Source organism: Dermatophagoides farinae, chromosome 6, assembly GCF_024713945.1.
Source record: "Dermatophagoides farinae isolate YC_2012a chromosome 6, ASM2471394v1, whole genome shotgun sequence".
In the NCBI taxonomy this organism is placed as follows: Eukaryota; Metazoa; Arthropoda; class Arachnida; order Sarcoptiformes; family Pyroglyphidae; genus Dermatophagoides; species Dermatophagoides farinae.
The window spans coordinates 2,177,743-2,203,639 of record NC_134682.1 but is presented as its reverse complement, the minus strand read 5'-3'; the positions used below and the strand labels follow the sequence as shown (position 1 = coordinate 2,203,639).

Genomic DNA, 25,897 nt, shown 5'->3' with positions numbered 1-25,897 from the left:
TTATGTTTTTTTGTCGTCATCGTCGTCGTCGTTTTGTATATACGATACTAATTTCATTCGTTTCATTCTCAAATGTGTGTACTATAGTGTGAGCTAGTTATAATTAGAAATAAGAATTGATCTTGTCGCGCGAGCTTTGTTGTTTTTTCTCCATGGTTCTTATATAGGAAATTGTAAACTAAAGAAAAAAAAACTGGCTCATTCCTCATCATCATCATCACATGTCATTTATAATATATAATATAAAATGGTTTAAAGTCGTAAAAAAAACCAGCAATAACAACGACAACAACAACAACAACCACAATGGCAGAAAAAAAAATAAATGTTTCACACTAAACACTTTGTTATTTACAAATTCTTTTTTTACTTACATCGAACAAAAAGTGTGTACAAGAAATTAAAAATTTGGAAATTCTAAACATATCAAAATGACCGTGAAAATTGAATAAATGAAGGAAAAAAAAAATCTCAATATAAAAAGAGAGAGAAAAATTCCAGGATTCAATCATTAAAATGATCATTAAAAAAATTTTTTTTTGTTTTGTTTTTTGTATTCAATAATAATGATGTGATCAGAGAGATGATGCCAGATTTTCAATTCGTTTGAATATTAACATTTGAAGAAAAAAAAATTTTTCTTAGCGCTTGATAATAAGTGTTTTTTATGATGATGATGATGATGGATTAATATTTTTTATATATTCCATTGACAATATAATAATGATGATGATGATGATGAGACAACTAAATCTAAATAGTATTTGTGTGTACACACACACAATAGAAACAACAACAACAAAAAAGTAAAAGTTTTTCTACAAACATGAGATGGACAGAAAGAAAAAATCAGGTCAAAAAATAAATCTACCGCTCCCAGAAAAAAAACGACGATGACGACGATGATGATGATGATGATGATGAAGATGTTGAATATACCATATTTATGTAAATATCATTATTTTTATATCATCATCATCATCATCATTATCACCATTATCGATATTCATAAAAAAAAATTCTGGGCATTGGTTTAATGTATGAATCGTGTGTGTGTGTATGCCGACTACTAGATCATTTTCCCCTTTTTTTTTATTATCATCGTTTTTTTTGGTAAAAAAAAACTTCAGCTTTTTTTATTGTTTTCGCCTTTAATCAAAGATCATCATCATCATCATTTTTTATCTGTGAGCTATCATTTTTTTGTTTTTTGTTTTACTTTCTTTTTTTTTTGGTTCAGGTAATGATCGGATTAACACTGTAACGATAATCATGATAATCATTCATTTCATTGATCAAATAATTTTAAGGTCAACATAATCATTATTATGCTCTATTAAATGACCTTAAGAATACATACAGGTAGCAATGACCTTATCGGCCAAGTATAAATAGTTCATTTTCACATAAATAAAGAAAAAAAAAATTTCCAGGAATCTAACATTTTTGTCAAATTTTCTTGAGCTGATGATGATCATCCATTGTCATTGAAAATTACTCAAAATATTTGGCAAATATAAAAACTTTATGTTTTTGTTTTGTGGCAATAAAAAAAAATTTTTTTCCACATTCAAGTTCATTTTGTTCAATGCATCACACGAAATTATTATTTTTTTTTTTTATTTTGGAAATTGTAAAACGGGTGAATTCCGTTCGAAAATCATAATGATAATGCTGATGATGATGATAAAGACAACCCGAAAAAAAATAATGTCACGCTTTTTTCATTGAAGAAAATAAAAAATTCCACTCACTGTAAGTAAATGTGAATTTCTCAAGAATCTTTTCTGATTTTTTTTGTTGTTTTTTTTTCTCTCTCTCTCTCTCTCTCTTTGATTATTGTTAAAAACGTTGATCGAAATTCGAAATTGGCTTTTCCATTATTTGATTAATTCGATCTATCGAAACGATTTATTTGATCAAACAATTAATTTGTGTGAGTGTGTGTGTGTGTATAAAAGTACATGGATCTTTGGATAACTTGAAAAGTGTAAACAAACAAAAGAAAAAGAGAAAAATCATGTCCAAACATCCAATGAGACATGGACAAAAATCATTATCACCATCATCAACAACGGCGACATCAAAAACACCAACATCACCAATTAAAATGAAACAAAATTCGTCTAGTAAAAAATCCATTGATTCGATTGGAAAAACAAAAAGTAAGAAGAAAAAATTACGAATAAAAAACGACGTCAATGCTGCTGCTGCTAATAATGTTGATGATGAACCGAAAACTACTTCAAATTTAATCATTCAAAAAGTTGATTCATCATTAGGTTTAGGTCATAATAACAATAATAATAATAATAGTCCACTACGATCAAAATCGATTACATCGATATCATCAACATCATCGAAACAACAACAAAAACAACAAATAGGACGTTTTGTTACACCAACAATGACAACAGCAGCGATAATGAATGATCATCATCATCATCAAATGGCGACTAAAGCATCATCATTAATGAAAGATAACAAAAATAAGCAAAATAATGGTGAACATATTAATCATTATGGCCTATATCTTTATGATTGTTGTATTGTTTATCTTTATTGTCGACAACATCAACGATTGGCCATTGTTGAAGTACAAGATAGAGGATTATTCATACCATTTACGCCAATTCGACGACAAGAATCATGGCAATCAGCAGCTGAACGTTTAGTACAGAATCTGATTCGATTATCAAAATATAATAATAATAATAATAAAAATCAAAATCAACATATAACACAATCAATGTATAATGAACCGATTCTGATGGACATTTTACGTATACAAATACCGGATTATTTGGAATTTATTACACGTATTGTATATCGTATCGAATTGAAATGTACGGATTCAATGAATATCTGTGGACAGGATATAAATTCAAATAAAACAATTGCCTGGTATACAATCAATGATGTTCGTCATCATTCAGATGGCCATGATTATCTTGGTGCAGAACCAATGATATTAATAACTGATAACGATAACGATGATCATAATAAATTGAATTATCGTGAATCAACCATAATGACTATGTTATCAAATGTTTTTCAATTATCAAAAAATTCAAATCGTTTATTACAACAAATGAATTATAATGAAACCGATATATTGCGATTATATTCAGATTTCTTACAGCATTGTTATCCATCCGAATTTATGACTAGTTTATCGTTGAAAAATTTTCTTAAAAAATGGCAATATGAATTACCGACAAAGATTATCGAAAGTAGTAGTAGTGGTGGTAGTGGCTCAAAAATTTTAAATGATTTAGATAGAAATTACGTTGAAAAATTTCGTCAACTATTTTCTCAAGAAAATCAACAACAACAACAACAACAACGAACAAAATCGAATGATTCTAATTCGAAATGGCTTTACTTGAATTTCAATGAATTCATATTAGGTTTAGCAAGTATTGATAAATTGCTTAAATCAACTAAATCGGCGGAAACTAATAAAATTTCAAATGACAATAATAACAACAATAATGACAACAGCGATGGTAATAAAAAAAGCCGACGACACATTGATACTAATAAAAATAATGATGACATAATAGTGACAAAATCACAGCAACAACAATCACCATTAGATCATCTTAGACGGCGACAGCATGATTGTTATCCACAAATTCGACGACAACGAATACGACAATTATCATTATCAACAACAATGACAAGTTCAATATCAATATCATCGTTGTCTTGTCCATCATCATTATCATCATTACATTTGTCATCATCATCATCATTATTATCATTGAAATCTCTACGAAGTAATGATAATGTGAAACAAGATATGATGATGTTAGCCAAATCACAAAAACAACGATATACATTATCTGTCCATATGGTCAAAATGACCATTGATGGTTGGTTCTATGAACCAATGGTAAGTTTATTTTGTAAATGTTGATTATTTGTGATTCGTTCGGTCAGTTCAAATGTCAATGGTGGCGGCGAACACTGTGTTGTTGTGTTTTCCAAAGAAATTTGTCCAAAAATCTTCAATGATTTTTGGTCATAGTTTCCGAGGATTATTTTTGCGCTGAAAAGAAGATATCACATTTTATTCTTAAAAACTTTTTTCTCATCAATGTCAATATCAAAACCGTGAATCCGAAATCTGTTTCTCTCAATTCAATTAATAGTGAAATGACCCGAATGTGAATCTTTCTGATGATTTGTGAATGTTGTTCTGAAAAAAAGTTTTTTTTTTGAAAGTTTTTTCAGCGGAAAATAAAATTTCCGATGAAAGTTTAGTGAATTTTTTTTTTCTAACACGTTTTTATATCAATATTAATGATGGTTTTTTGCTTTTTTTTCTTGCATTATCATTAGATCAATAATTATCAGGATGTAAAACGAATGCCACGAATACGAAGACATTTATCGAAACAAAATTTTAATCCAACATTCATATGTAATCGTATGATTGATGCAATACGTTTATTTGCATATAGAAATGGTATTGTTTATACTGGAATTAATGAAAACGACGAAAGTGTTGACAATAAACATCATCATCATCATATTCATCGACAGCAGCAACAACGAAATCAAAAAGAAATAGAAAATAGCAAAAGTAGTAGTGGCAATTTTAACAGCTTAATATGGCAACCAAATTCAAGAGATTGTATTGAATTAATCATACAGATTTGTCATAAAATGATTGATTTATTTAAACGTGAAAATAATCAAGCCATTATAAATGTATCGACACCTTGTTATGTAATCGGTGATTTACATGGTAATCTACATGATCTATTGGTCTATGATCATACAATTATCAATCACCGTGGTTATGAATCATATTTATCTACGGCAAATTATCTATTTCTTGGTGATTATGTTGATCGTGGTGATTATTCAATTGAATGTATTTTATATTTATTTTGTCAAAAAATTCTAACACCACATCGTATACATATGTTACGTGGTAATCATGAATGTCGTTCATTGCAGAAAGAATTTACATTTTTTGATGAATGTAAAATAAAATTTGGCGATAAATATGCAGAAAAATTATGGAATTTAATGAATAATGTATTTGATGTTATGCCATTGGTGGCAATTATTGATGATTCAATATTCTGTGCACATGGTGGTAAGTAACAATAAAATCAGCAATGTTGTGTCAATTTCATAGAATTTTCATCTATTTATTTTGTTTATTCATTTCAAATAATAAGGAATTCCATCATGTGTAGAAAAATTGGAACAAATTGCAGCAATAAAATTACCAATGAAAGAACCTGAACAAGAATCCAATATTGCACATGAAATACTATGGAATGATCCGGTTTCTGATCAAGAATATCGTGATTTATTACAAAATACACGTTCAATGACAACAATGATGGCTGTTTTAAATTATAATAATCCAAATGGTATTAATGATAATTTAAATGATGGTAAACAACAACATAGAACAACAACAACAGATAAAGATTCATTGGAAACATCATCAGCAATTAAAATCAACAAGAATAAAATGAACACAGAACATCATCATGATAATAAAGATGTTAAATGCAAACAACAACAACCGAATCCATTACATATAAGACTTAAAAGTGGTTTTCTACCAAATACAAAACGTGGTACAGCATGTTATTATAGTGAACAAGCGTTGACAAAATTTTTAGATGATAATCATCTTAGCCATCTGATTCGTGCACATGAAGTAATACCACCTGGTTATCAATATCATATGGGCGGACGTTGTTTAACAATATTTAGCTGTTCAAATTATTGTGGCGGTATTAATGAAGCGGCCGTATGTCTTGTGAATGATCAGAAAATTCGTGTTATTAAAATTGATACAAATACTACGAATACAACGGCAACATCGATGATAAAAATGGCTAGAAAAACATTGCCACCACGACCAAACAATGATGAAGAAGATGACGAAGATAACGATGATGATAATGATTGATGGATATTGGGTGAAAATTTGACAAATTTTATTGAATGAAAAAAAAAATAAAGTAATAATCGAAAAATACTGAATATATACGGGCGGGCAAACACCACTAGCCGCTCACACACATACAAACAACACAGAATCCGATTCTAAGAATTATTAGGTTCTAGAGATGATTGCAGTCCAACTGCAGTAACAGTAACACAACATAGGGCAAAGTCTAATCATTTTTTTTATCTTTCTCTCTCTCTCTCTCTGTGTGTGTGTGTGTGTGTATGTATAGGTGTATATTTTTGGATTTTGATCTACAAATCTTGATGATGATGAGGTTCCAGAATATCACTTTACAGGAAAAAAAATGAAGAAGAAAAGATCAGAAAGAGAGAGAAAGAGAAAATGCAATAAAGCTTAGTAGCTTTTCTTAGGAAAAAACCAAAAGAAATTAAAAATTCCCGGTATTTTTTTTTTCTTTTCCTAAAGTTTACTCTGTTTTTTTGGTCATTGACAATTTCTTTGGAATCAATTCTTTTCTCTAGGCTCGCTCCAGTGATCTGTGTTTTGTGTGTACAAACAAGAATAATAATACAAAAAAAAAAAAGAAAGAAAGAAGTTCTGGAACTTGGAACTCATGTTTTTTTTTTCATTACTGTTAATGAATTCTTATCTTGTTGTGGTGGTGAACACAGAATTAAATTCATGTGCAATGAATATATGTTATTATTGTTACAATAGAAAGAGAGAGAGAGAATATTCAACATCTCTTCAATTTTTATTCATTTGAATAGGAAAAAAAAATATCGTCCACACAATAAGAAAAAAAGCAAAAAAAAAACAACAGAGATTTATATCGCAGAATCATTTGTTGTTCGAAAAAAATTGATGAAATAATTAAAAAAAAAAATTCAAATGTCGAATATTTGCGGCCGCTTTCAATCACATGATTTGATTTCAATTTTCTTCAACAAGAAATTCCAAAAAAATTCAATGCATTCAAAGTGGTCTTTAGGGCGACATCTTCTGGTTTCATTTCCAAATACGCTGAAACAATTTCCAATGTAATCGGAAGACTAGATGGTTCGTTTCGTTGAAATGAACTATAACTGAAAAAAAACGAAGAAAGAAGAATGATTAGAATTGAAAAAAAAATTTCATCTTCATTTTTTTTACCGATTAAGATAGCTAAGTGAATTTTCCGTCAATGAATCTTTGATTTTTTGTGACAATTTATTACTACGTATGTTTGGAAAACAATATGGACTGTCGGTTTCCAACACTATGGATGATGGATATAATGAAAAAAAAAGAAAATTCAAAAATTAATTTCCAGACATTTTCAAAGTACACACACACGAACACAAACAGATACTTACTTAGACGATCAAGAGGAATTTTTTTCTCCTGAAACAGCTGCATCAGACCGTTTTCTGGTTTCATTTTTGAAATATAACCAGTGATACCAAGATAGAAACCCATATCTAAATATTTTAATGCTTCCTGTTGGCTACCAGTAAAACAATGTACAACAATATTCGGTAAACAATCTTTATATTGATCAAGAATGTTAACAAAATCTTCATGTGCATCACGTTCATGTAGAAATAATGGAAGATTTATACCTTGCCGTTTAAGGTCGATTGCGATTTGTATCTGTTTCATGAATACTTCACGTTGTATATCTCTTGGACTAAAATCACGATTATAATCAAGGCCTTGTTTGTAGAAATTATTTGATAACAAGCAAAAAAAAAACATTGATTCGATTGAGAAATAATAAGCAAATGTTAATTACTTTTGAAAGAAAAAAAAACTCGACATCGATACACTTACCACATTCACCGATTGCTACACATTCACTATTCAATGCCATTTCTATTTGCGATTTTGTACCAAAAAAAAAAAAGAAAAGAAAAAAGATTTCAATGTTTACTCATGAATTAAACATTCAATTCTTGGGTTTATACAAACAAACTCATAACAATAATAACCAACCTCTTAATATTGATTCTGAATGTTCGGTCCATTGTTTGGCATCATGTGGATGGACACCTAGATCGATTTGGTCAATAAACAAACAAAAATAAATAGAAAAATTAATTAAATACAAATCAATTAAATTGAACCAGATCAAATGTGTGAAGGTTTATATTTACCTGCAGTGAAAAAGATTATATCTATACATGAAGATGAAGTTTTCGTTCAGTTTTGTTTGTATGTAAGTAAAATGATAAAATATCACGGAAAAAATCAATTAATTAAATTTCGATTGAAATGTTTTTTTTTTATTCAGTATTACCTGGATGTAAACGTGCTAATCGTAATGCTTCACGGCTTGAATTTATCGATGTACCAGTGACAATAATTTTTTTCACACCAACATCATGTGCACGTTGTAATACCGATTCTAGATCTCGAGCAAATTTTCTATTCGTTAAATTTGCACCAATATCAATGAGTAGATAATGGCCATCAATATCTAAACTTAATTCGGTAAAATCTTGACTAACCAGATCACGAACATTTTGGCTTAGAATATTCATGATATATAAATATATAAACAACAATTGGTGGTAATGGTGGATTATCGTAAATACAAAATGTAGATATTAATTAGACAAATGTATGAGAATGATGAGATGATGTAACTGATTGTTGAATTTGTTGTTTTTCAAATATATAAATTTTCTTATTTATGGATCAATATTTTATTGATGATGATAATGCACAACGATGATTTATCGAAAAAAAAGAAAATTCGTCTAATCAATATATAAAAATTTATTGATCATCAATATTTTTCTTGATATATTCTATATTTACACACACACACAGACACACACACAAAACCAATCAAAACAAATCAAAGAGTGGTAATATTAACAACAACAACAACAACGACGACGACGACGACGACGGATGATGACGACAATGATCATCGATGATGATGAAACAACACCAAAGACTCCATTTTATAAAACGGAAACGCCATTACAATTTTTTTTTTGGATATATTTTGTTGTTGCTGCTGCTTGTTGTTTACCTTATATCATCTGAAAATGATTATTTTTTTTTGCATTGCAAATGAAAAATGTTTACCCAAAATATTTTCGTTTTCAATTGATTATTATGCTCATTATGATGATTAGTAAATGCTTTGAATATCTTGAAACATTTAGAATCTTGGTTATCACACACACACACACACACACACACACACACACACACACACACACACACACAATATTATCTATGATTTATTTATCGATTATTAAAAACGATCAGAATGATTTGTTATGATTTTTTCATGATGAGCAACAACAACAACAAAAAGAGATCAACATTTTGAGCATTATAGACGACGACGACGACGGCGACAACAACCATAGCATATAACAACAATACAGACGATGATTTTCAATATTTTTTTTTCTTTTACATGGTAAAAGTATAAATATTTAAGAGTAAGTAAGAGTAAAAGTAATCACATCGTTAGTCAGTTGTTTGTGTGTGTGTGTGTTGTTGATGATTTCATCAACTATCATCAAAAAGCTTTTTTTTGGCAATGTAGGGCGGCAATGAATATAATGGTATAGAAAATATCATAAAATCCTATGGATACAAACACAGACATCACACATAATACATTAGCGTCTAGCAGCATTTATTGAAGGTCACCATCATTTTCTATATCCCAATGGTTTTTATTTTAATCATCATCATCATCGTTATGCCAGTCATCATCAAGAAGAGTTTAGCATCATTCATAAGTAAAAAAAAACTGTGAATGAGTAATGTTTATTTCTCTCTCAAATGATTTGACAAATAAGAAATTCTTCTAATGTCAATGATGATGATGATGATGGTCAAGTATATTATATCACAATTTACAAAGTTGGACACAACATGTGTAGGTTGATGATGTTTATAATTTGTTCTAAATTATATTAAAATCTTATGAAACGTATACGACGATCACTTGAATCAATAAATACAATGGATGTATTATGATGATCATCATTCTGTTGATTAACTGATGATGATGATATTTGATCGGTAGTAATCGTTAGACATTTATTATCAAAATTTGTACGAAATCCTCGATGACCAACATTAACATTGTCATCATCAATATTTTGTTCCATACCGTTGCCGTTTGATCGAATAACAAATTCAAGATTATTAATGGCTAAAAAATTTTCAAATTCATCACGACCAAACCAACAATTTTGATGATGATTGATTTTTGTCTGATTATTCTTATTGCCAGATTTTTCATCTTTACTTTTCTGAAAAATCAATATGTAAAAAAAAATTTAATCATAATCAAAAAATTAGGGTGAATGAAACATCTTACCGGTGGTAATTTTTGTCGTCTTTGTCGTTTATGATCATATTTAGTCAGGAATGTTAACATCTTTGGAGAATTTAAAAAAAAACAAAATTAGAAATTTAAATCAGAAAAAAAACAAACAACGGAAAGCAACACATTCTTTCATCGTTATAAATAGTACAAATGTAAATATAAAAAAGAGAATCGGGCTTATAATACACAGAAAAAAAATCAGATCATTTAGTTTTTTTCCAGATTCTCAGAATATTCAACATCATGCCTCTATGTTATTATTATTTAGACAAAAAACAAAAATAAACACAGACAAACCTGATTATCTTTGATAATCTTAAAATTAATGTTTGCCATTGATATATGATGATGATAATTCAATGATGATGACGATGATGATGATTTTTCCTCTTGTTTCATTGTTGATGATTGTTGTTGACTTTTAGCATCACATAAGCTTATAATCGATGAATTAGACTATGAAATGCATACACACATACATACACACAAACGAACAAACAAACATAACATTTGGACATGATGATAGGAAATTGAATGGAATGAATGAATGAATGAATGAAAAAAAAACAGGAAAAGAGAAGAAAAAATGAAATATTAGAATAAAGGAATTAGAAAAAAGAGAAAAAAAATCTAGTTAAGATAAATAAATAACAAACTAATATATAAATTGGGACAACAGATACAGATGATGATGATGATGATGATTGAAAGAAGAACATATTTTTTACAAAAAATAGTAATAAATATGAAAAGATTCTCGTAAATAGATATAAAAAAACGTCTACATGTGTTGTTGATAGATTACATTTCATTTGTGTGTGTGTGTGTGTGTGGGTGTATGCGCTTATGTCAGTGTATTCTTGCGATCCTTGTTTCCAAAATAAAATTGACTTGCCTTGAAAAAAAAGCTTTACATTTTCGATAATACATTTCTATACTACTATGATCAATGTTTAAGAGAAAATGATAATGATAATAATAATTATTATTACAGTGTACAAATTTTTTTTTCTGTGTAGACCTAATTAAAGAAACCTAAGAAAATAAAACATATTGGATTCTTATTTTTTTTTTATTTCTCGTTGAAATTGATGAAAAAAATAAGACTTATTTACTTCACAACTAAAACTCTCTCTTCTCTCTGTTCTCTCCATGTATTTCAAACGATAATAATCATTTTGTCGAATAACAATAACACAACAGCAACAAAAATAACCGTTATACAATATGTGTGTGTATGTTGACTTTTGAACTTTTTTTTCTGTTTGAATTTTCTATACTAAAAATAATAATAATAATAATAAAAGAAAACTGCTGCTGCTACTTTAGTTATTTTGTTCCATATGATATTGTTTGATGAAAATTTTTTATCGCTGAATATAACACCCACACACTTACCATACACACACACACACGATGGAAATAAGAAAAACACTTTCGATTAATTAATAATCATCATCTCAACGATACAATATAATACAAGTTACCAACAACAACAACAACAACAACTACCGACACACCGATGATGATTATTATTATGATACTATTTTGGTCTCTTACTTTTATTGATGAAGAACTAAGAATTCTTGATGATAATGTTGTTGTTGATGGTGATTGTTGTTTCAAGCAAATCTTTTCCATAATGCAAGTTTTTTCGGCCAACATTATTGTTGTCATAAATCCGGAACAGCTTTTCGTATAATGAAATTTTGGATCATTTATTTTTATTTGTTTATCCAATGTTGATGATGTTGGTGGTGGTAATTTCACCATCATCACATCTTTTTTCATTGGTAATGGTTGTTGTACTACAATTTTAGTGGAAACTTTATTCAATTTCAACAATGATCTATTGTCAGTAGCCATTTCGGTTACTGTTGTTGATGTTGATTTTGGCCTTGAAACAATTTTCTTGTATCTTTGGATCGTTGAATTTACATCATCATCATCATCATCATCATGTGGATATCGTGTGAGGATCTAAAATGTGTAGGAATAAAATAAAACAAAATTTTTTTTATTATACAATCAACAGAAAAAACAACAACAACTAAATAAAACTTGCCTGTTTAGTTATCTGATCCATATAATCATCATCATCATCATCACGTTTGGTAACAGGAATGTCGTTGTTAATGTTATGTTGTCGTTTCGATGATGAAGATGATGATGATGAATAAAAATGTTGTTCCAGATTCTTATTACTAGTTGTTGTTGATGATAATGGTATACCTGAATGTACACATGCAATATTCTCATCGACAATAATGATTATTGGTAGTAAAGCAAATATTTTTGCCAATGTTTCACCAATAATTTGTCCATATTGTTTGCCATATTTTTGATAACATTCATTCCACAATGGTTGTTGCATTATCGTTGTTTCATTCATACCAATTAGTTTTTTCTTTGACCGTGATGATGATTTGTTTTTGTTGTTCGTATTCGATAATACTAGACATTCATTCTGGCCACGTAATAAATGTACTTTATTCGGTTGAACAAGTTTCATGGAAAATAGATAGACTAAACATTCTATACCAAAACCATATTTAGTACCAGAATAATTACCTAAAAATTAGATGATCAAATCAATCAATCTCGAAAGACAACATCAGTTCTTACCTAAAAATATCAGATTTTCAACAAGGATTGGAAAACTTTGAAAAAATAATTTATTCATTCGCATCAATCGATCTAGATTTCCATCGATATTACCAAATACAAATGCCGGTGCATTCACTTTGATCAATTTTTCTTCATGACTCAACATATTGGCCAATTTTGAGCATAAAACATTTAAATATTTAGCAAATATTGACCTTTCATCCGTTGCAACCATTATACCCATTGTTGTTGATAATGGTTGTTGATCAAAATTCTTATTTACTTCTTTACAACAATTCAGTATTTGATTTTCATGAATTTTTCGATAAAAATCTTGAATCAATTCAATGAAAATATTTGCAATGGATGTAAATGAAAAGATAAAATCCATTGAATATTGATAACGTCGTCTCTGTTGTTGATGTCGTCTTTCATACATTTCATAGTCGATTAAATCTGTCGATTCAGTTGATTTTTTTGAAATTTCTATTTGTCGCTCTTGTTTCTGTTGTTGTTGTTGCCTCTGCATACGTTTCGATAATTCGATTGAATCAAATAATAAATCATCATCATCATCATCATCGTCATCATTACAACATTCAATAGATGAATGTTGTTGTTGTTGTTGCTGTGTTTTCCAAATAATTTTTGATTCAACACAACGACCATTCTTATTGAATGTAACACAATGGCTACCGATACGATATGATGGTGATAACAATGAAGACTGTTGACGAAAATAACAACAACAACGTTGACATTTTTTCAATGGAAAAAAACGTTGACATTCTTCTTCATTATTATTATTATAACGTTTACTATTCATCGATTTATTATTCTTCGTTTTATTTTGATTCTTATTATTCTCGGTCGTTTTCACTTTTTGTTGTTGTTGTTGTTGTTGTTTAGCATTAGATTTCAATCTTTCCATTTTCTTCTTATTCGTCGTGTTTTCCTTTTCATTATTTTTCTTTTCCATTAAACGCATCAATAAACTTTTTTTGATACGGCATAGATTATTCAGAGTGAATTTCGCTGTTGTTGTTGATGATGATGATGATGTTTGATTTTTTTGTACAAATTTTACAAAATCCTCAAATATTATCATATTGTTTGATGTTTTTGTTGTTGTTGTTGTTGCTGTTGTTGTTAATGGTGTTTGTGTTTGCCGAAATTGTTCCATCAATAAATTGATCATTGAATCATTAAAATCAGGATGTATATCTTTGAACATTTTCACTAGATCCATATAATCAAGATAATTTTTTCTCCCATAATCATAATAGCTATATTATTATAGCCATATTGTACAGGTAAAATTCATTGAACCATGTAAATAAACAATCATGATAATAATGATGATAAAAGAAAAATGGAAAAAAATAAGAATAAATCATCATCAGTCAATGTATACACACACACATACAAAACATTTTTGATTGTTAAAAAATTACCATACCGAAAAATGAAACGTAGCCTAGCCATCAATGTATCCGATGTTTTTGGATCAATAGCTATTAAACCGATTAGAAATTCATGAAAATCAATAAAATCATCTTGTTTTTGATAATGATGATGGTTGTTTTGTTCTAGATTATTAATTGAAATAAATGATCGAAATAATGGCAATAAACGATCTTTATCCAATGATGGATCACCATTTTTAATAAAATATGATCGAAATGATTCATATGACATCATTGTTGATGGATAACAATGTTTTATAAAATTTCCATAGATTTTAATGATAGCTGCATGATCGTTTGCTAAATTGAAATGTTCTAATGCATAAAATTCTTCAGTATTGGTTTGTTTTAATAAACCTAATGCATTTGATAATGGTATTTCTTCAATGATTTTTGTAGATAATGATGATGATGATGATTCTAGTGTAAGTAACATTTGTACCATTTGATAGATTTCTGGACCCCATATTTTATCAATTTTTCTGGCTCTTATATCAGCCAATGCAATCCAATTAACACGCATTGTATTTTCACAACAATTTTTACGATGATTTGATTGTAGATGAATAAATTGTGTGATTCGTGTCACCGTTTTAGTCGTCATCTTTGTCTTTGTCTTTGAGGTTAATTTCAATGGTAATTGAATTTGTAAAATTTGTAAATATTGCATACGATATTTAGGTGCTAAACGTTCAGCTTCTTTTGCATCCTGTTCAGGATCTTGACGACCAATCAATATATTTACACCATTATGTGATGCTTGTTGCCATGTTGTATTATCATTATTGTTGTTGTTATTATTATTATCCATCAATACAACAAACGGTAACCAAATACAACCCATTTTCTTTAAATTTGTAACAGCAATACGATCATGTTTAGGACAATAGATTACATAAACAATACAATCATATAATAACAATGATGATGGCAATTGATCACCATAAAAACCTTCCGGTGTTAATCTTGCAACAAAATCACATCTTGGTGGTAGCTGTATCATTGACGATGATAATGATAATGATGATGATTGTTGTTGAATTGAATCAATTCCAATGCTAGTTAAACTATCATTACTACTATGATTAGATCGAATAATTGAAACAGATTTTTTCTTCTGTTTCTGTTGTTGTTTCATTATTGTTTTTGATGATTGCTGTTGTTGTTGTTGTTGAATTTGGCAATTTGAAATTGTACCACCACCACCACTAGCTTTGTCGGTATGATGACGGCGATTATGATCATCATCATTATGGTTATTATGGGCCATTAGATCTTATGGTGATGTTGTTTCAATGAGAGAGAAAAAAAGAATAAAAAACTTTATTAGTTTAGAGAAAATTTAGTGGGCGTGTTGCTGGTAATTTATTTTCAGTTTTGAATTTGTGTTCATTCAACGTACACACACACACACAATCATTACCATTCAATGGATAACAATCAAACAATCATTCATTGAACAAAAAAATGTAAGAATCGATTGTTTCGAAATTGACTTGCAAATCAAGTTCCATTTTTTTTATATGACATGATGGTTGTTGTTGTTTTTTTTATTCTGATCAAAACAAAAATTTAATTTCAATTTAAATCATTTTTTCGGTTTCAGACATTTCACACCAGATGGAAATACTTGGACTATAGAATTCTATTCTTTCAGATTCAATACAAATCCACGGTTTTGTTCGCGGATAAAAAAAAGTAATAAATTTCAGTTAAAAACGAGTGTAACACCCACATTTTTTTTCTAAATATAAAAATTAGAATTTAAAATTAATTTTTTTCGTTTATTTCTTGTTGTTATCATTTGGATCTAGTGTTTTAAAGTTCTAAACGCCCACAAACACACGCGTACTTGTTCCAGGATTTGATGAATTTTAAATAAAAAAAAATTCACTTTAAAAACAACAGCAACAACAACAACAGTGGAAAAAAATATATTTTAAATTTATAATAGAGTCCGGATTTTTCGTCATTGTTGTTGTTGTTGTTGTTGTTGTTGTGATTTTAGTTGCTTTTTTAGGAACCAAATATACAAAAAGAGCAATAGCAAACAAACAAACCGTTTGTTGCAAGAATTTGCAGTGTGTAATAGAAAAAAAATCATTTAAATAAATTCAAATTACCATCAATCACACACAATTTTGATGATGAATATGCATGAATTTTTTTTCAAATGAGAATAAAACATTTGATTGAAAAAAATATGCTACTCACAATGTTTGCGTAGACGTTCAATAATAGCAACGATAAATGAAAAAAAAGGAAACGGAACCTCTAATGATGATATGAATACTGATGATGATGATGATAAGACAAAAATATGATAAAATTGAATGCACATGGCATACCAATGATCAATGATAATGATCAATTTCACTGGTTTAGGTATTGAAGTTTATGATCATGAATCTAAATCGTTTGTCAATGATTATGATATCAAAATTTTCATATATCACGCAAATGTTACAGGAAGAATATTTGACACCAATAATATTGGAAAGAAATTTCAATTTTGAACCAAAAAAAAAATTGTTGTCAATATTGAATGAACAATTTAAATCGGCAGCTGAAAATGATAATGAGCAATGCAGCCATAATGTATTAGCATCGAACATAATGAAAACAAAAACATTTCATTTGATGGTGATGGATCCAAAGAATTCTTCTTTATAATCACCAAAAAAAAAGTAATAAAAAGAATGATGATGATGATGATGGAATAGTCGATGAGTATGATGATGATGATGATGATGATGATCAATATTTGAATTACGATCAAAATCATCAATTTAAATAAGATTTTGAGAAAAAAGAACAAAGAAAAAATATTAAATAAATCTTTGACATTACATACATACATACCGATGAATGGAAAACATTTACTCATTTTTTTTTGTTTTGTTTTTAAAATTCATCATTTCAAAAGTGAAAAAAAACCATATCGACATGATTTCTTTCTTGATTTTGTCGACTTTTTTTTGATGAAAGTGAATAAAATTCATATACATTTGAATACACACACACACCCGCCGTAGGCATAAAATTCATCATATGTGTGTATTTGAAATGTGTCAAAAAGTGTGATTGAACTTTCAACAAAGAAAAGAAAAATAGAATTTCTATTATGGATGATGTAAATTGAAAATTTTAAATTCATCACCATCATTCGTTTTTCATCGTTATCAAATGTATACATTTGATGATGATGATCACGAATGAAAAAAAAAAGAAAAACAGAGAGAAAAGAAAAAATTATTCGAATTCGAGCAAAATTTTGTCAATAATATATTCATCAAGCCCCCTACCCGTTCATAGAGTCTATATATATCAAACCGAAATATTGGAAAAAAAAATTCGAACGTTCGAAGGATTCTTTTTTTCCGATTCTTTGATTTTTTTTGTTGTTGTTGTTGTTGTAGCTTACTTTCTTCATTCATTCATTCATTTATTCATCCCGAAGAAAAAGCTAGAGAGAGAGAGAAAATTTAATTTGAATTTGATTAGATTTTCAATCCTTTTTTTTTCATCGACGACTTTTTCACCATGCCCCCATCATCATCATTATTATTATATCGATGTGATCAAGTGAGAAAGAAAATGGGAATAAAATCCGATACCAGACTCAACGTGGAAGAATGAATGAAAGAATGAATGAAAAAAAATGAGAAAAGAAAAATCCGATCCAAATAGAAAATCCCGAAAAAAAGCCAATCCAACGCGCTCATACACACACACACATGTACCAACGACAATGATGACATAACGGGTGACAACTCATATGTAAAACAAAATTCCAAAGAAAATGGAAAAAAAACGAAGAACTTTATTGAAAAAAAACCGGAGAAAGAAAAAAAAATGAATAGAAATGGCTGTCATAATCATCTTTTTTTTAGCCATAGAACGAATGATGATGATGATGATAATGACGGCAAGTTTCATCATCATCATCATCAACATCAACAACGATGATCTACAATCGGGTTGGATTCAATGAAATTGTTAACCGGAACTTTGGATGATGATGATGATGTAGTAGAAAACAAGGAAAAAAGAAAGACAAAAAAAAATGTAAGAATCTTGGGTAGACAAAATTTTCATATATTTGGATCGATATAATCAAAAAAAAAAAAAAGAAAAGAAAATTTTTCCCGAACATTCTTTTCGTTTCTATCCATGATGATAAAAATCAATCATTGCCAAAGTTGTTCGATTCACATTCATTTGCTTTCCATTTTCATTTTCATTAATTTGATGATGATGTTGATGAAAATAAGGAAATTAGTTTCGATTCAAATGTAGAACCAGAAAAAAAACACGATCAAGAATCAAGAATTGAGAATCGTATCTTGTCTTTTTATTTTTTTTTTCTACTGCTATTATTACATTATTCAAACACAAAGTTTCTATATATATATTTGGATAGATTCTCTTATTCAATCATCAAATCCAAATCATCATAGACATCTAAATGACCAATTAAGATATTCTGTTTATTCAAAAAGATTATTTCGGTATATTTGGTCAGTGCAAAAAAAAAATATGAACATCATCTTCATTTTATGCTGATTTATTCATCGCTGACCATTTTTGCACTCAATCATCATCATCATCATCATCATCATCATCATCGATAAACAAGTCTAAAATCAGGAATCAGGATTTAACCATTTGGTTTGGCCATATTCTAGGTACACAGTTAGATTTCTGTTCCCAAAAATATTCGAATCGTAACGAGCATTCAGTTTAGCAGTTAGTTTTTCATTCATCCGATTCATTTGTAGATCATAAACAATTTAATTCAATTGATGATTAAATCAAATTCATTTAGGTTTCCTTTTTTTTTGCTTTTCATTCACTTTTTATTTCTTTTTCGTTATTAAATCATCTTATTATATACATACATTTCATGCTATTCATTCATTCATTCATTCATTTAATTTGCACAAGAGAAAAATAAAACACATCTATTGATGATTCAACGACTTTACAAATTTTCTTTTGAAAGAAAAAAGGAAAAAAACGGTCGTTTCAAATCAAGAATTTTTTTTTTTTTTGAAAAACTACTAGATAGAATCATCATCATCATCAACAACAACAACATTCATGCCTTGTTCTCTTGTTGTTGTTGTTGTTGTTGTTTGATATGTAGATCATGTTCCAAAAAAAAAAAATTCTCTCCGAGGCAAATCGGTCTGGCTTTACATATCTTTCATTTTCAGTCTATTTTGATACCAATTTTTTTTGTGATTACTGGAAAATTTTTTTTCACATAATTGACAAACAAAACAAATACAAACAAGTAAATAGTAACGAAACAGATGAATAAAAAAGCATCATTCAAAAGACCAGACAGGAAATTATCAAAAGTTGTGTGTGTCCACAATCGATACAGGTCACTGGTCATATGTGAATGTGTTATTTAATTTGCATAGCATTTTAATTTATCGCTTCAATTATTTATCATCGATAATACGATGATGATGATATATCCTGCGGGTTTTTATTCAATATCCATGAATGTCTGTGTGTGTGTGTGTGTGTATGTTTAGCGATCGCATTCAAATTTAATTGATTTTTATATATTAAAAAAAAATTCAAATTTATTTATTTTCTTCCTTTTTTTCAAATTCAATTCAATAGGAAATAGATGATTTCTTTTTTAAAATACATTCATGTAATCCGTGTGTGTGTGTGTTTCTGTGTGTGTGTGATTGATACATGTGCAGCAACAACAACAACTGGGAAAAAGAAGAAAATTTTTAAAGGTCAAATTATTTTTTATTTTGGACAAAAAAAAGGCCAACAACTTTAACATAATATAATAATAATGGGTATATATATTTGTGTGTGATGTGATTTTTTTTTTTCGTACAATTCAAATTGAAAAAAAACAAGAAAAAAAATTATTTACAACAATCCAATGAAGAAACAGAAAAAAAACCGACAACAATGAATTGGAATTTGTTTGTACCATGATGATGATGATGATGATGATATATAGAAGAAATCACAGAGTTGATAGTTTGGAAAAAAAAGAAGAAAAGAAAATGGAACTTGAAGAAAAAAAATCCAGATAAAGAAAACGACTCTGACAATCTTTTTTTTCGTTTTTGTTTTCTTTTCGTATTTGTCGGTTGTCGGTGTACGGATGCAATTTTTTTTCTCTTGGCCAACAACTTTGTGTGTGTGTGTGTGTTTGATTCATACGAAATAAAACATAAAGTCAATCAACTTCGTTTGTTCGTTCGTTTGTTTGAATGTTTGAAATCTGAAACGGTAAGACAAGATATGTGCCATCTTCATTATAACCATCACATACACACACACACACACACACACCAGGAACATGGTATATATTCTTCGTAGTGAACGTTTTTTTTTTCATTCCATTTTGGCCAAATAAATTACTCGAAGTTTATACAGCGGTCTGTTGTAGATTAAAGTCACAAATTTCCTATGAATTTCAAAGTATAAAGAATTGGAAAAAAAGAGAAAAAAAAGATTGAGATATGAGAAAAATTAGTTAGATAATGATTTTGGGTATTTTACTTGTTCCTTTCACAATCAGTGTGTGTGTGTATGTGTGTGGGCGATACAGAATATTCTGCATCGCACATCAACAGTGAAACATGTAAAAAAAAGAATACCAGAATAATTATCATCACAAGAATCATAAGAACAAAAGTTTCAGGAAAAAAAAGATGGTGGGGATACTAGAATTTCTTTGGATTCTAGATTCAAAGAAATCTGGAATCTAGAATCCAAAAAATCTCGTTTGGAAATGATGATTCTATTCGTTGTTCGTGTGTGTGTGTGTGTGTTCGTGTCATTGGTATATTATATTGTCGTTTCTTTTATTCCTTTCTCTCTTTCTCTGTCTGTCTGCCTGTCTGTTTTGAAACGATTACCAAAAAAAACGTTTTCTTTTTTCACTTACTTTATCATTTCAACAAAAAAAAATTTAATGTATTTTTTCACTGATTTTTTTACTATTTAGGTGTTCAATGATCATGATGATGGGTAGGTGTGTGTGTGTGTGTGTGTGTGTGTGTATCTCTGTGTTTTTACAACAATGATACACCCACCCAATCATTCTATTAAAAAATAAAGAAAATCTTCATTTTTTTCTGAAGAAAATTTTCTCAAAATTCTTTTCTTTTTTTCTTTACTTCTCATCATCATCATCATCATCATTGAATTGGATTGAATTGAATTGAATCAGATGTGACATTATACAATGATGATGATGATCATCATCATGATGATGATCCGTTTATATTGACGGGTAAAACATAAATTTTATTTCATTTTCTTGATGAAATTTCATTTAAATGGTTTTTTTTCGCTTTTGCTTTCACACAACACACAAACACACACACGCACACGCACACTGATTATGTCTGTCTCAAATTGTTTTTTTTCTTTTGCTTTTTGTCTCTTTGGTTCATCGGTTTTTTCTTTCCGTTTCGTTTTGTTTGGTACAAATTGCTGGAAACAAAATAAAATAAAACAAAACAAAACAAAACAGAAAAAAATGAACGAAAATATTGCCCCTGGTTTTTTTATTTTTAGTTTTCATCCACCCCAATCCCAAAAAATTCTATTCTCTTTTTTTCTGAGTTAGAATGATCATCATTAACAATCTGCTGATGTATTTTATTCTCTCATTCTGTTTTTTTTCTTTCGTCGATAGAGTTGATGATGATGATGATGATGTTTGTGGCGTATATGTCGTTGCAGTCATCATCATCATCATCATCGTCGTCATAATGTTCTTTTTGAACATTTTTTTGGTTTGTTTTCAGTAGTAAAGATGAAAATATTTGGGAAAATTTCTTTCCTGAATTTGATGGGAATTTTTTATTATTTTTTTTGTTATAAGAATGTTGTCATTATAACCCCACTAGCAACACCACCACCATCACCACTACCACCACAACCATCATCATTTTTTTTTCAATCCATTATTATCCATAACTTTTTTTTTCTATTCATCCATTTTCGTCTGAATCGAATGAATTTTGTTATGGTTGGCGAATAAGTGTGTGTGTGTGTGTGTGTGTGTGTGTGTGTAGGCGGATAGGTGGTTAAGGTAATGCATCAAATGATTTAATGGTTGGTTGTTGGTATAAAAAAAATGGAAGAAGAATGGGGTAACAATAATTCCGATTTCGTAAAACAAAACAAAAAAAACGTAAGAAAATGATTCCAAGAAACAAAGTTGTGGAATATATATAAAAAAACACTTAATATATGGAAAAAAAGGGGAGAAGAAGAAGAAAAAAATCAGAATGGAAACATCTTTTACAACCACACACACACACACACACACACACATAAACACATTATCATTCGAATCGATTAGATCACATAGACACACACATACCAACACACATTTCATGCTAGGCTATTTTGATACCAATTATTGTACATACAAAAAATTGGTATGGTTTTTATTTTGAATTGAAATCGATTGAAATCGATTTGTTATTTGTTTTCAATATAATGATTAACTGCAAATAGAATTGAATTGTGATTCGTTTTTTTTCGTTCCCGGTAATGGGATTTTACCAGAAAACAAAAAAGTTTTGATTTCACGTAAACTCGAAAATCCATGAAATAACGAATAATGAAAATCCGAATAAACAACAACAACAACAACAACAAAACATTGACCATTTTCATTTTCAATTATTGGTCACGATCATTCATTTCAATTTCAATCTCAATTCATTCATTTGTACAACAAATGAATTCATATATGAATTTTTTCCTGTACAAAATCGATCAGAATATTATGTGTAATGATAACATTATTCTTCATTAAAATTTAACAAACAGAAACAAAAAGTACAAAGTACGTGTTTCTACGTATTCCATGTCCTATTTCAATCACGAAAGATGAAAATATTCAATGACCGGTTCAATAATAATAATAATAATAAATCCGGAATAAGAATCACTGTAATCATTAAATAATCGAAACGTAGAAAAATCATTTTTCATCAAAAAGAGAAAAAAAACATCAACTAATTCAAATTGAAGATGAATATGGACAAAACTATGTAGAAAACGGAAATAAAGTTGAAAAAAATAAAACAACGGAAACGGTAGTTATCATTCTAGGTTATTATTAACATGATGATTGTGGTGGTGGTAAGAAATGGTGAAAAAAAATTGGCAAACCAGCCAACAACAGCAATATTAATAAAAAGAAGATGTTCAAACATATTAGAATGTGTGTGTGTGTGTGTGTGTGTGTGCAACGAAGATTCATCATCATTTTATTTGCAAATAAAAATACCGGCAACAACACACACACACACACATGCAGACAAACGTAATATCATTATGGTACTTTTTTTTGGATATTTTTCATATTCGCATCCATACACACATACACACACACACACACACACACCGCTAACGGACATTAATTTCTCAACAACAAAAAAAAAACCCGTGAATCTTCCAAAACAAACACAGTATATTTATGTGTGAAAAAAATGGCCATTTTATTCTTCAACATCACATGATGTGTTTGATTCGGTTTTTTTTTGTTGTTGTTGTTGTCTGTGTTTGCGTGAGATGAATTTAACCAAAAAAAAAAAAAAAAAATTATTTCGTAAAAAAAACCATGACCATATAACATACACACACACACATCAGCAGCAGCAGCAGCAAATTCAAATAATAAACACCCAAACACACGTCGATTGTTGTTGTACACACACACACACACACACACATTACAAAATGGCTGCAGAAAAAAAAGAAAGAAAATTGCATCACTTGTGATGATGATGGTCAGCCAAACGATGATTTGGGATACGAAAATGAAATGGAAATGAAAATGGAATGAAAAAAAAACATGAAAATTTTTCATTTGAAACTACTACACACACATATATATAACACAATCGACTTTTTTATTTTATTTCTGCCATTGGGGTTCGATGAATGGATTGGCTGGCTAGTTCATTTTATTATTATTATTATTATTTGCACTACACACACACACACATAGACACTTTCGATTTTTTTCTTTCTTCCATTTTCGGCATTTTTTTTTCTCGGTCATCACTTTTCTTTACATTTTATTTTACATTTGAAAGAATAGATATTTTTTTTCTGCAGCCATTTGGCCATCGTGTTTATTTGATAACACAAGCAACTTGCACACACACACACACACACACACTCTCTCTCTTGGGTGTTTGATCTCATTTATTACTCGACAACAACAACAACAACAACGAAAAAAAAGAAAAAATTGACTGAATACCAAATATTGAGAAAATTTCCGTTATGGTGCATACTTGTGTTTAGTGTGTTTTTTTTCAAAAATCTTGGTATTCATTGTGTATTCTTATTTTTTTTTGTATCAAAATGATGATCTAGGAAAAAAATTACCTCATCGGCCGATGAAGATATTTCCATTGGATTATTGATATTTGGATGATGTAAAAATATTGTTGTTGTTGTCGTCGTCGTTGTTGTTCCTTCCGGTACAGCAGTAGCAGCAGCATCAGGAGCAGTAGCCAAAGTTGATGATGATGATTGTGATGTTTGTCCATAATAATCACTAATACAACCATTTACAGTATTACTATCAACATTACTTGCTGATAATAAAAAACCATCGATCTGTTGATTTTGAAGAAAAAAAAGAAAGAAAATAAGAATTATGTGATTGAACACCGGAAAGTGTGTGTGTGGGTGTGGGTGTGCGTCGGGAAAAATGATACTATGGGGGGACAGCAGAAATATTAACCGGAAAAAAACGAAAAGTTTTTTGCTTCTTATCAATAAAATTATGGCTATTTTTACTAATGTTGCACAACCACACACACTAACATCGTAACTGTCGATTGAAGCTAAATCTAACCACACACCGGAATCATATCCAAAAAAAACCAGACAGGAAAAAAAATTTTTAAATGGACCGTAACAAATAGACAAAAAAACAAAATAGAAACATAATGGCGAGTAATAAACCGAAGAATTTTTTTTTGCATTCCTATGCATATGGTTCTTCTTCTTTTTCATGGACATACATTTTTATTCTTATGATTCTTGTGTGTTTCGAATAAATGGACTTTATTATTAATTTATAATTGGTTAACAGAATTGATATGATTGGATAAATTATTGTGTGATAATATGTGAATAAACCAATAGATTAAAAAATGATGATGAATGATGATGGCAATAACAGTGATTGAACAGAAGGAATTTTGATGTAATTGAAGTACTTTCGTCTGTCATCGACTTTTCATCCTTGTCTGATCTGACATTGTCACTAGGGGCAATCCAAACCATACGTTATGCCTAGATATTTGCATCACTTGTTCGTTGAATAATGATGATCATAATAATAATAATAATAATAACAAAGAGAATCAAGAATAAATTCAAATGATGATGAGCAGCTATATTGTTAGCAACAACTCACAGAATATTCTCCATTCTAGCCTAAGATATTATTATTGTTATTATTATGGAATCTGTGAATATTCTTAATGAGAT

General features: G+C 29.1%; 4 protein-coding genes across 13 annotated transcripts in view; 1 reads left to right on the top strand and 3 right to left on the bottom strand.

The window, feature by feature from the left end:
• The first annotated feature begins 888 nt into the window (after window positions 1-888).
• On the top strand, window positions 889-6,023 carry LOC124493653 (uncharacterized). 3 transcript variants are annotated; one of them, XM_075732026.1, is made up of 5 exons: window positions 889-1,187; window positions 1,241-1,755; window positions 1,962-3,898; window positions 4,348-5,113; window positions 5,199-6,023. In XM_075732026.1, the coding sequence occupies exons 3-5, from the start codon at window positions 2,021-2,023 to the stop codon at window positions 5,945-5,947; spliced, it is 3,393 nt and encodes a 1,130-aa protein (XP_075588141.1). In that variant the 5' UTR covers window positions 889-1,187; window positions 1,241-1,755; window positions 1,962-2,020; the 3' UTR covers window positions 5,948-6,023. The 3 variants fall into 3 exon arrangements, with proteins under 3 accessions (XP_075588141.1, XP_075588143.1, XP_075588142.1); XM_075732028.1 differs by lacking the exon at window positions 889-1,187 and having other exon boundaries at window positions 1,616-1,755; window positions 1,942-3,898; XM_075732027.1 differs by lacking the exons at window positions 889-1,187; window positions 1,241-1,755 and having other exon boundaries at window positions 1,898-3,898.
• A 639-nt stretch (window positions 6,024-6,662) lies between these two features.
• LOC124494290 (3'-5' ssDNA/RNA exonuclease TatD) lies at window positions 6,663-9,437 on the bottom strand. The gene is made up of 7 exons (XM_047057464.2): window positions 8,229-9,437; window positions 8,086-8,106; window positions 7,925-7,981; window positions 7,763-7,804; window positions 7,306-7,644; window positions 7,103-7,208; window positions 6,663-7,035 (listed from the first exon to the last, which is right to left on the bottom strand). The coding sequence occupies exons 1-7, from the start codon at window positions 8,470-8,472 to the stop codon at window positions 6,894-6,896; spliced, it is 951 nt and encodes a 316-aa protein (XP_046913420.2). The 5' UTR covers window positions 8,473-9,437; the 3' UTR covers window positions 6,663-6,893.
• Window positions 9,438-9,714: 277 nt separating this feature from the next.
• On the bottom strand, window positions 9,715-17,581 carry LOC124494289 (uncharacterized). Of its 4 annotated transcripts, XM_075732365.1 has the most exons (9): window positions 17,231-17,581; window positions 16,583-17,033; window positions 14,362-15,643; window positions 12,921-14,188; window positions 12,361-12,866; window positions 11,856-12,275; window positions 10,593-10,751; window positions 10,287-10,346; window positions 9,715-10,218 (listed from the first exon to the last, which is right to left on the bottom strand). In XM_075732365.1, exons 2-9 carry the CDS (start codon window positions 16,707-16,709, stop codon window positions 9,877-9,879), a joined length of 4,164 nt encoding a protein of 1,387 aa, XP_075588480.1. In that variant the 5' UTR covers window positions 16,710-17,033; window positions 17,231-17,581; the 3' UTR covers window positions 9,715-9,876. The 4 variants fall into 4 exon arrangements, with proteins under 4 accessions (XP_075588480.1, XP_075588482.1, XP_075588479.1 ...); XM_075732367.1 differs by lacking the exons at window positions 10,593-10,751; window positions 17,231-17,581 and adding an exon at window positions 15,792-16,112 and having other exon boundaries at window positions 16,492-17,198; XM_075732364.1 differs by lacking the exon at window positions 17,231-17,581 and having other exon boundaries at window positions 16,583-17,195.
• A 2,359-nt stretch (window positions 17,582-19,940) lies between these two features.
• Window positions 19,941-25,897, bottom strand: part of LOC124493658 (uncharacterized) — a 79,036-nt gene continuing 73,079 nt past the window's right edge. For all 5 annotated transcript variants that reach the window (XM_075732083.1, XM_075732084.1, XM_075732085.1 and 2 more), the window contains 2 exons: window positions 24,782-25,015; window positions 19,941-20,822 (listed from right to left, as the gene is read on the bottom strand). In XM_075732083.1, the coding sequence (XP_075588198.1) occupies window positions 20,784-20,822; window positions 24,782-25,015 (273 nt within the window). In that variant the 3' untranslated portion in view covers window positions 19,941-20,783. The remainder of the gene's footprint in view (window positions 20,823-24,781; window positions 25,016-25,897) is intronic.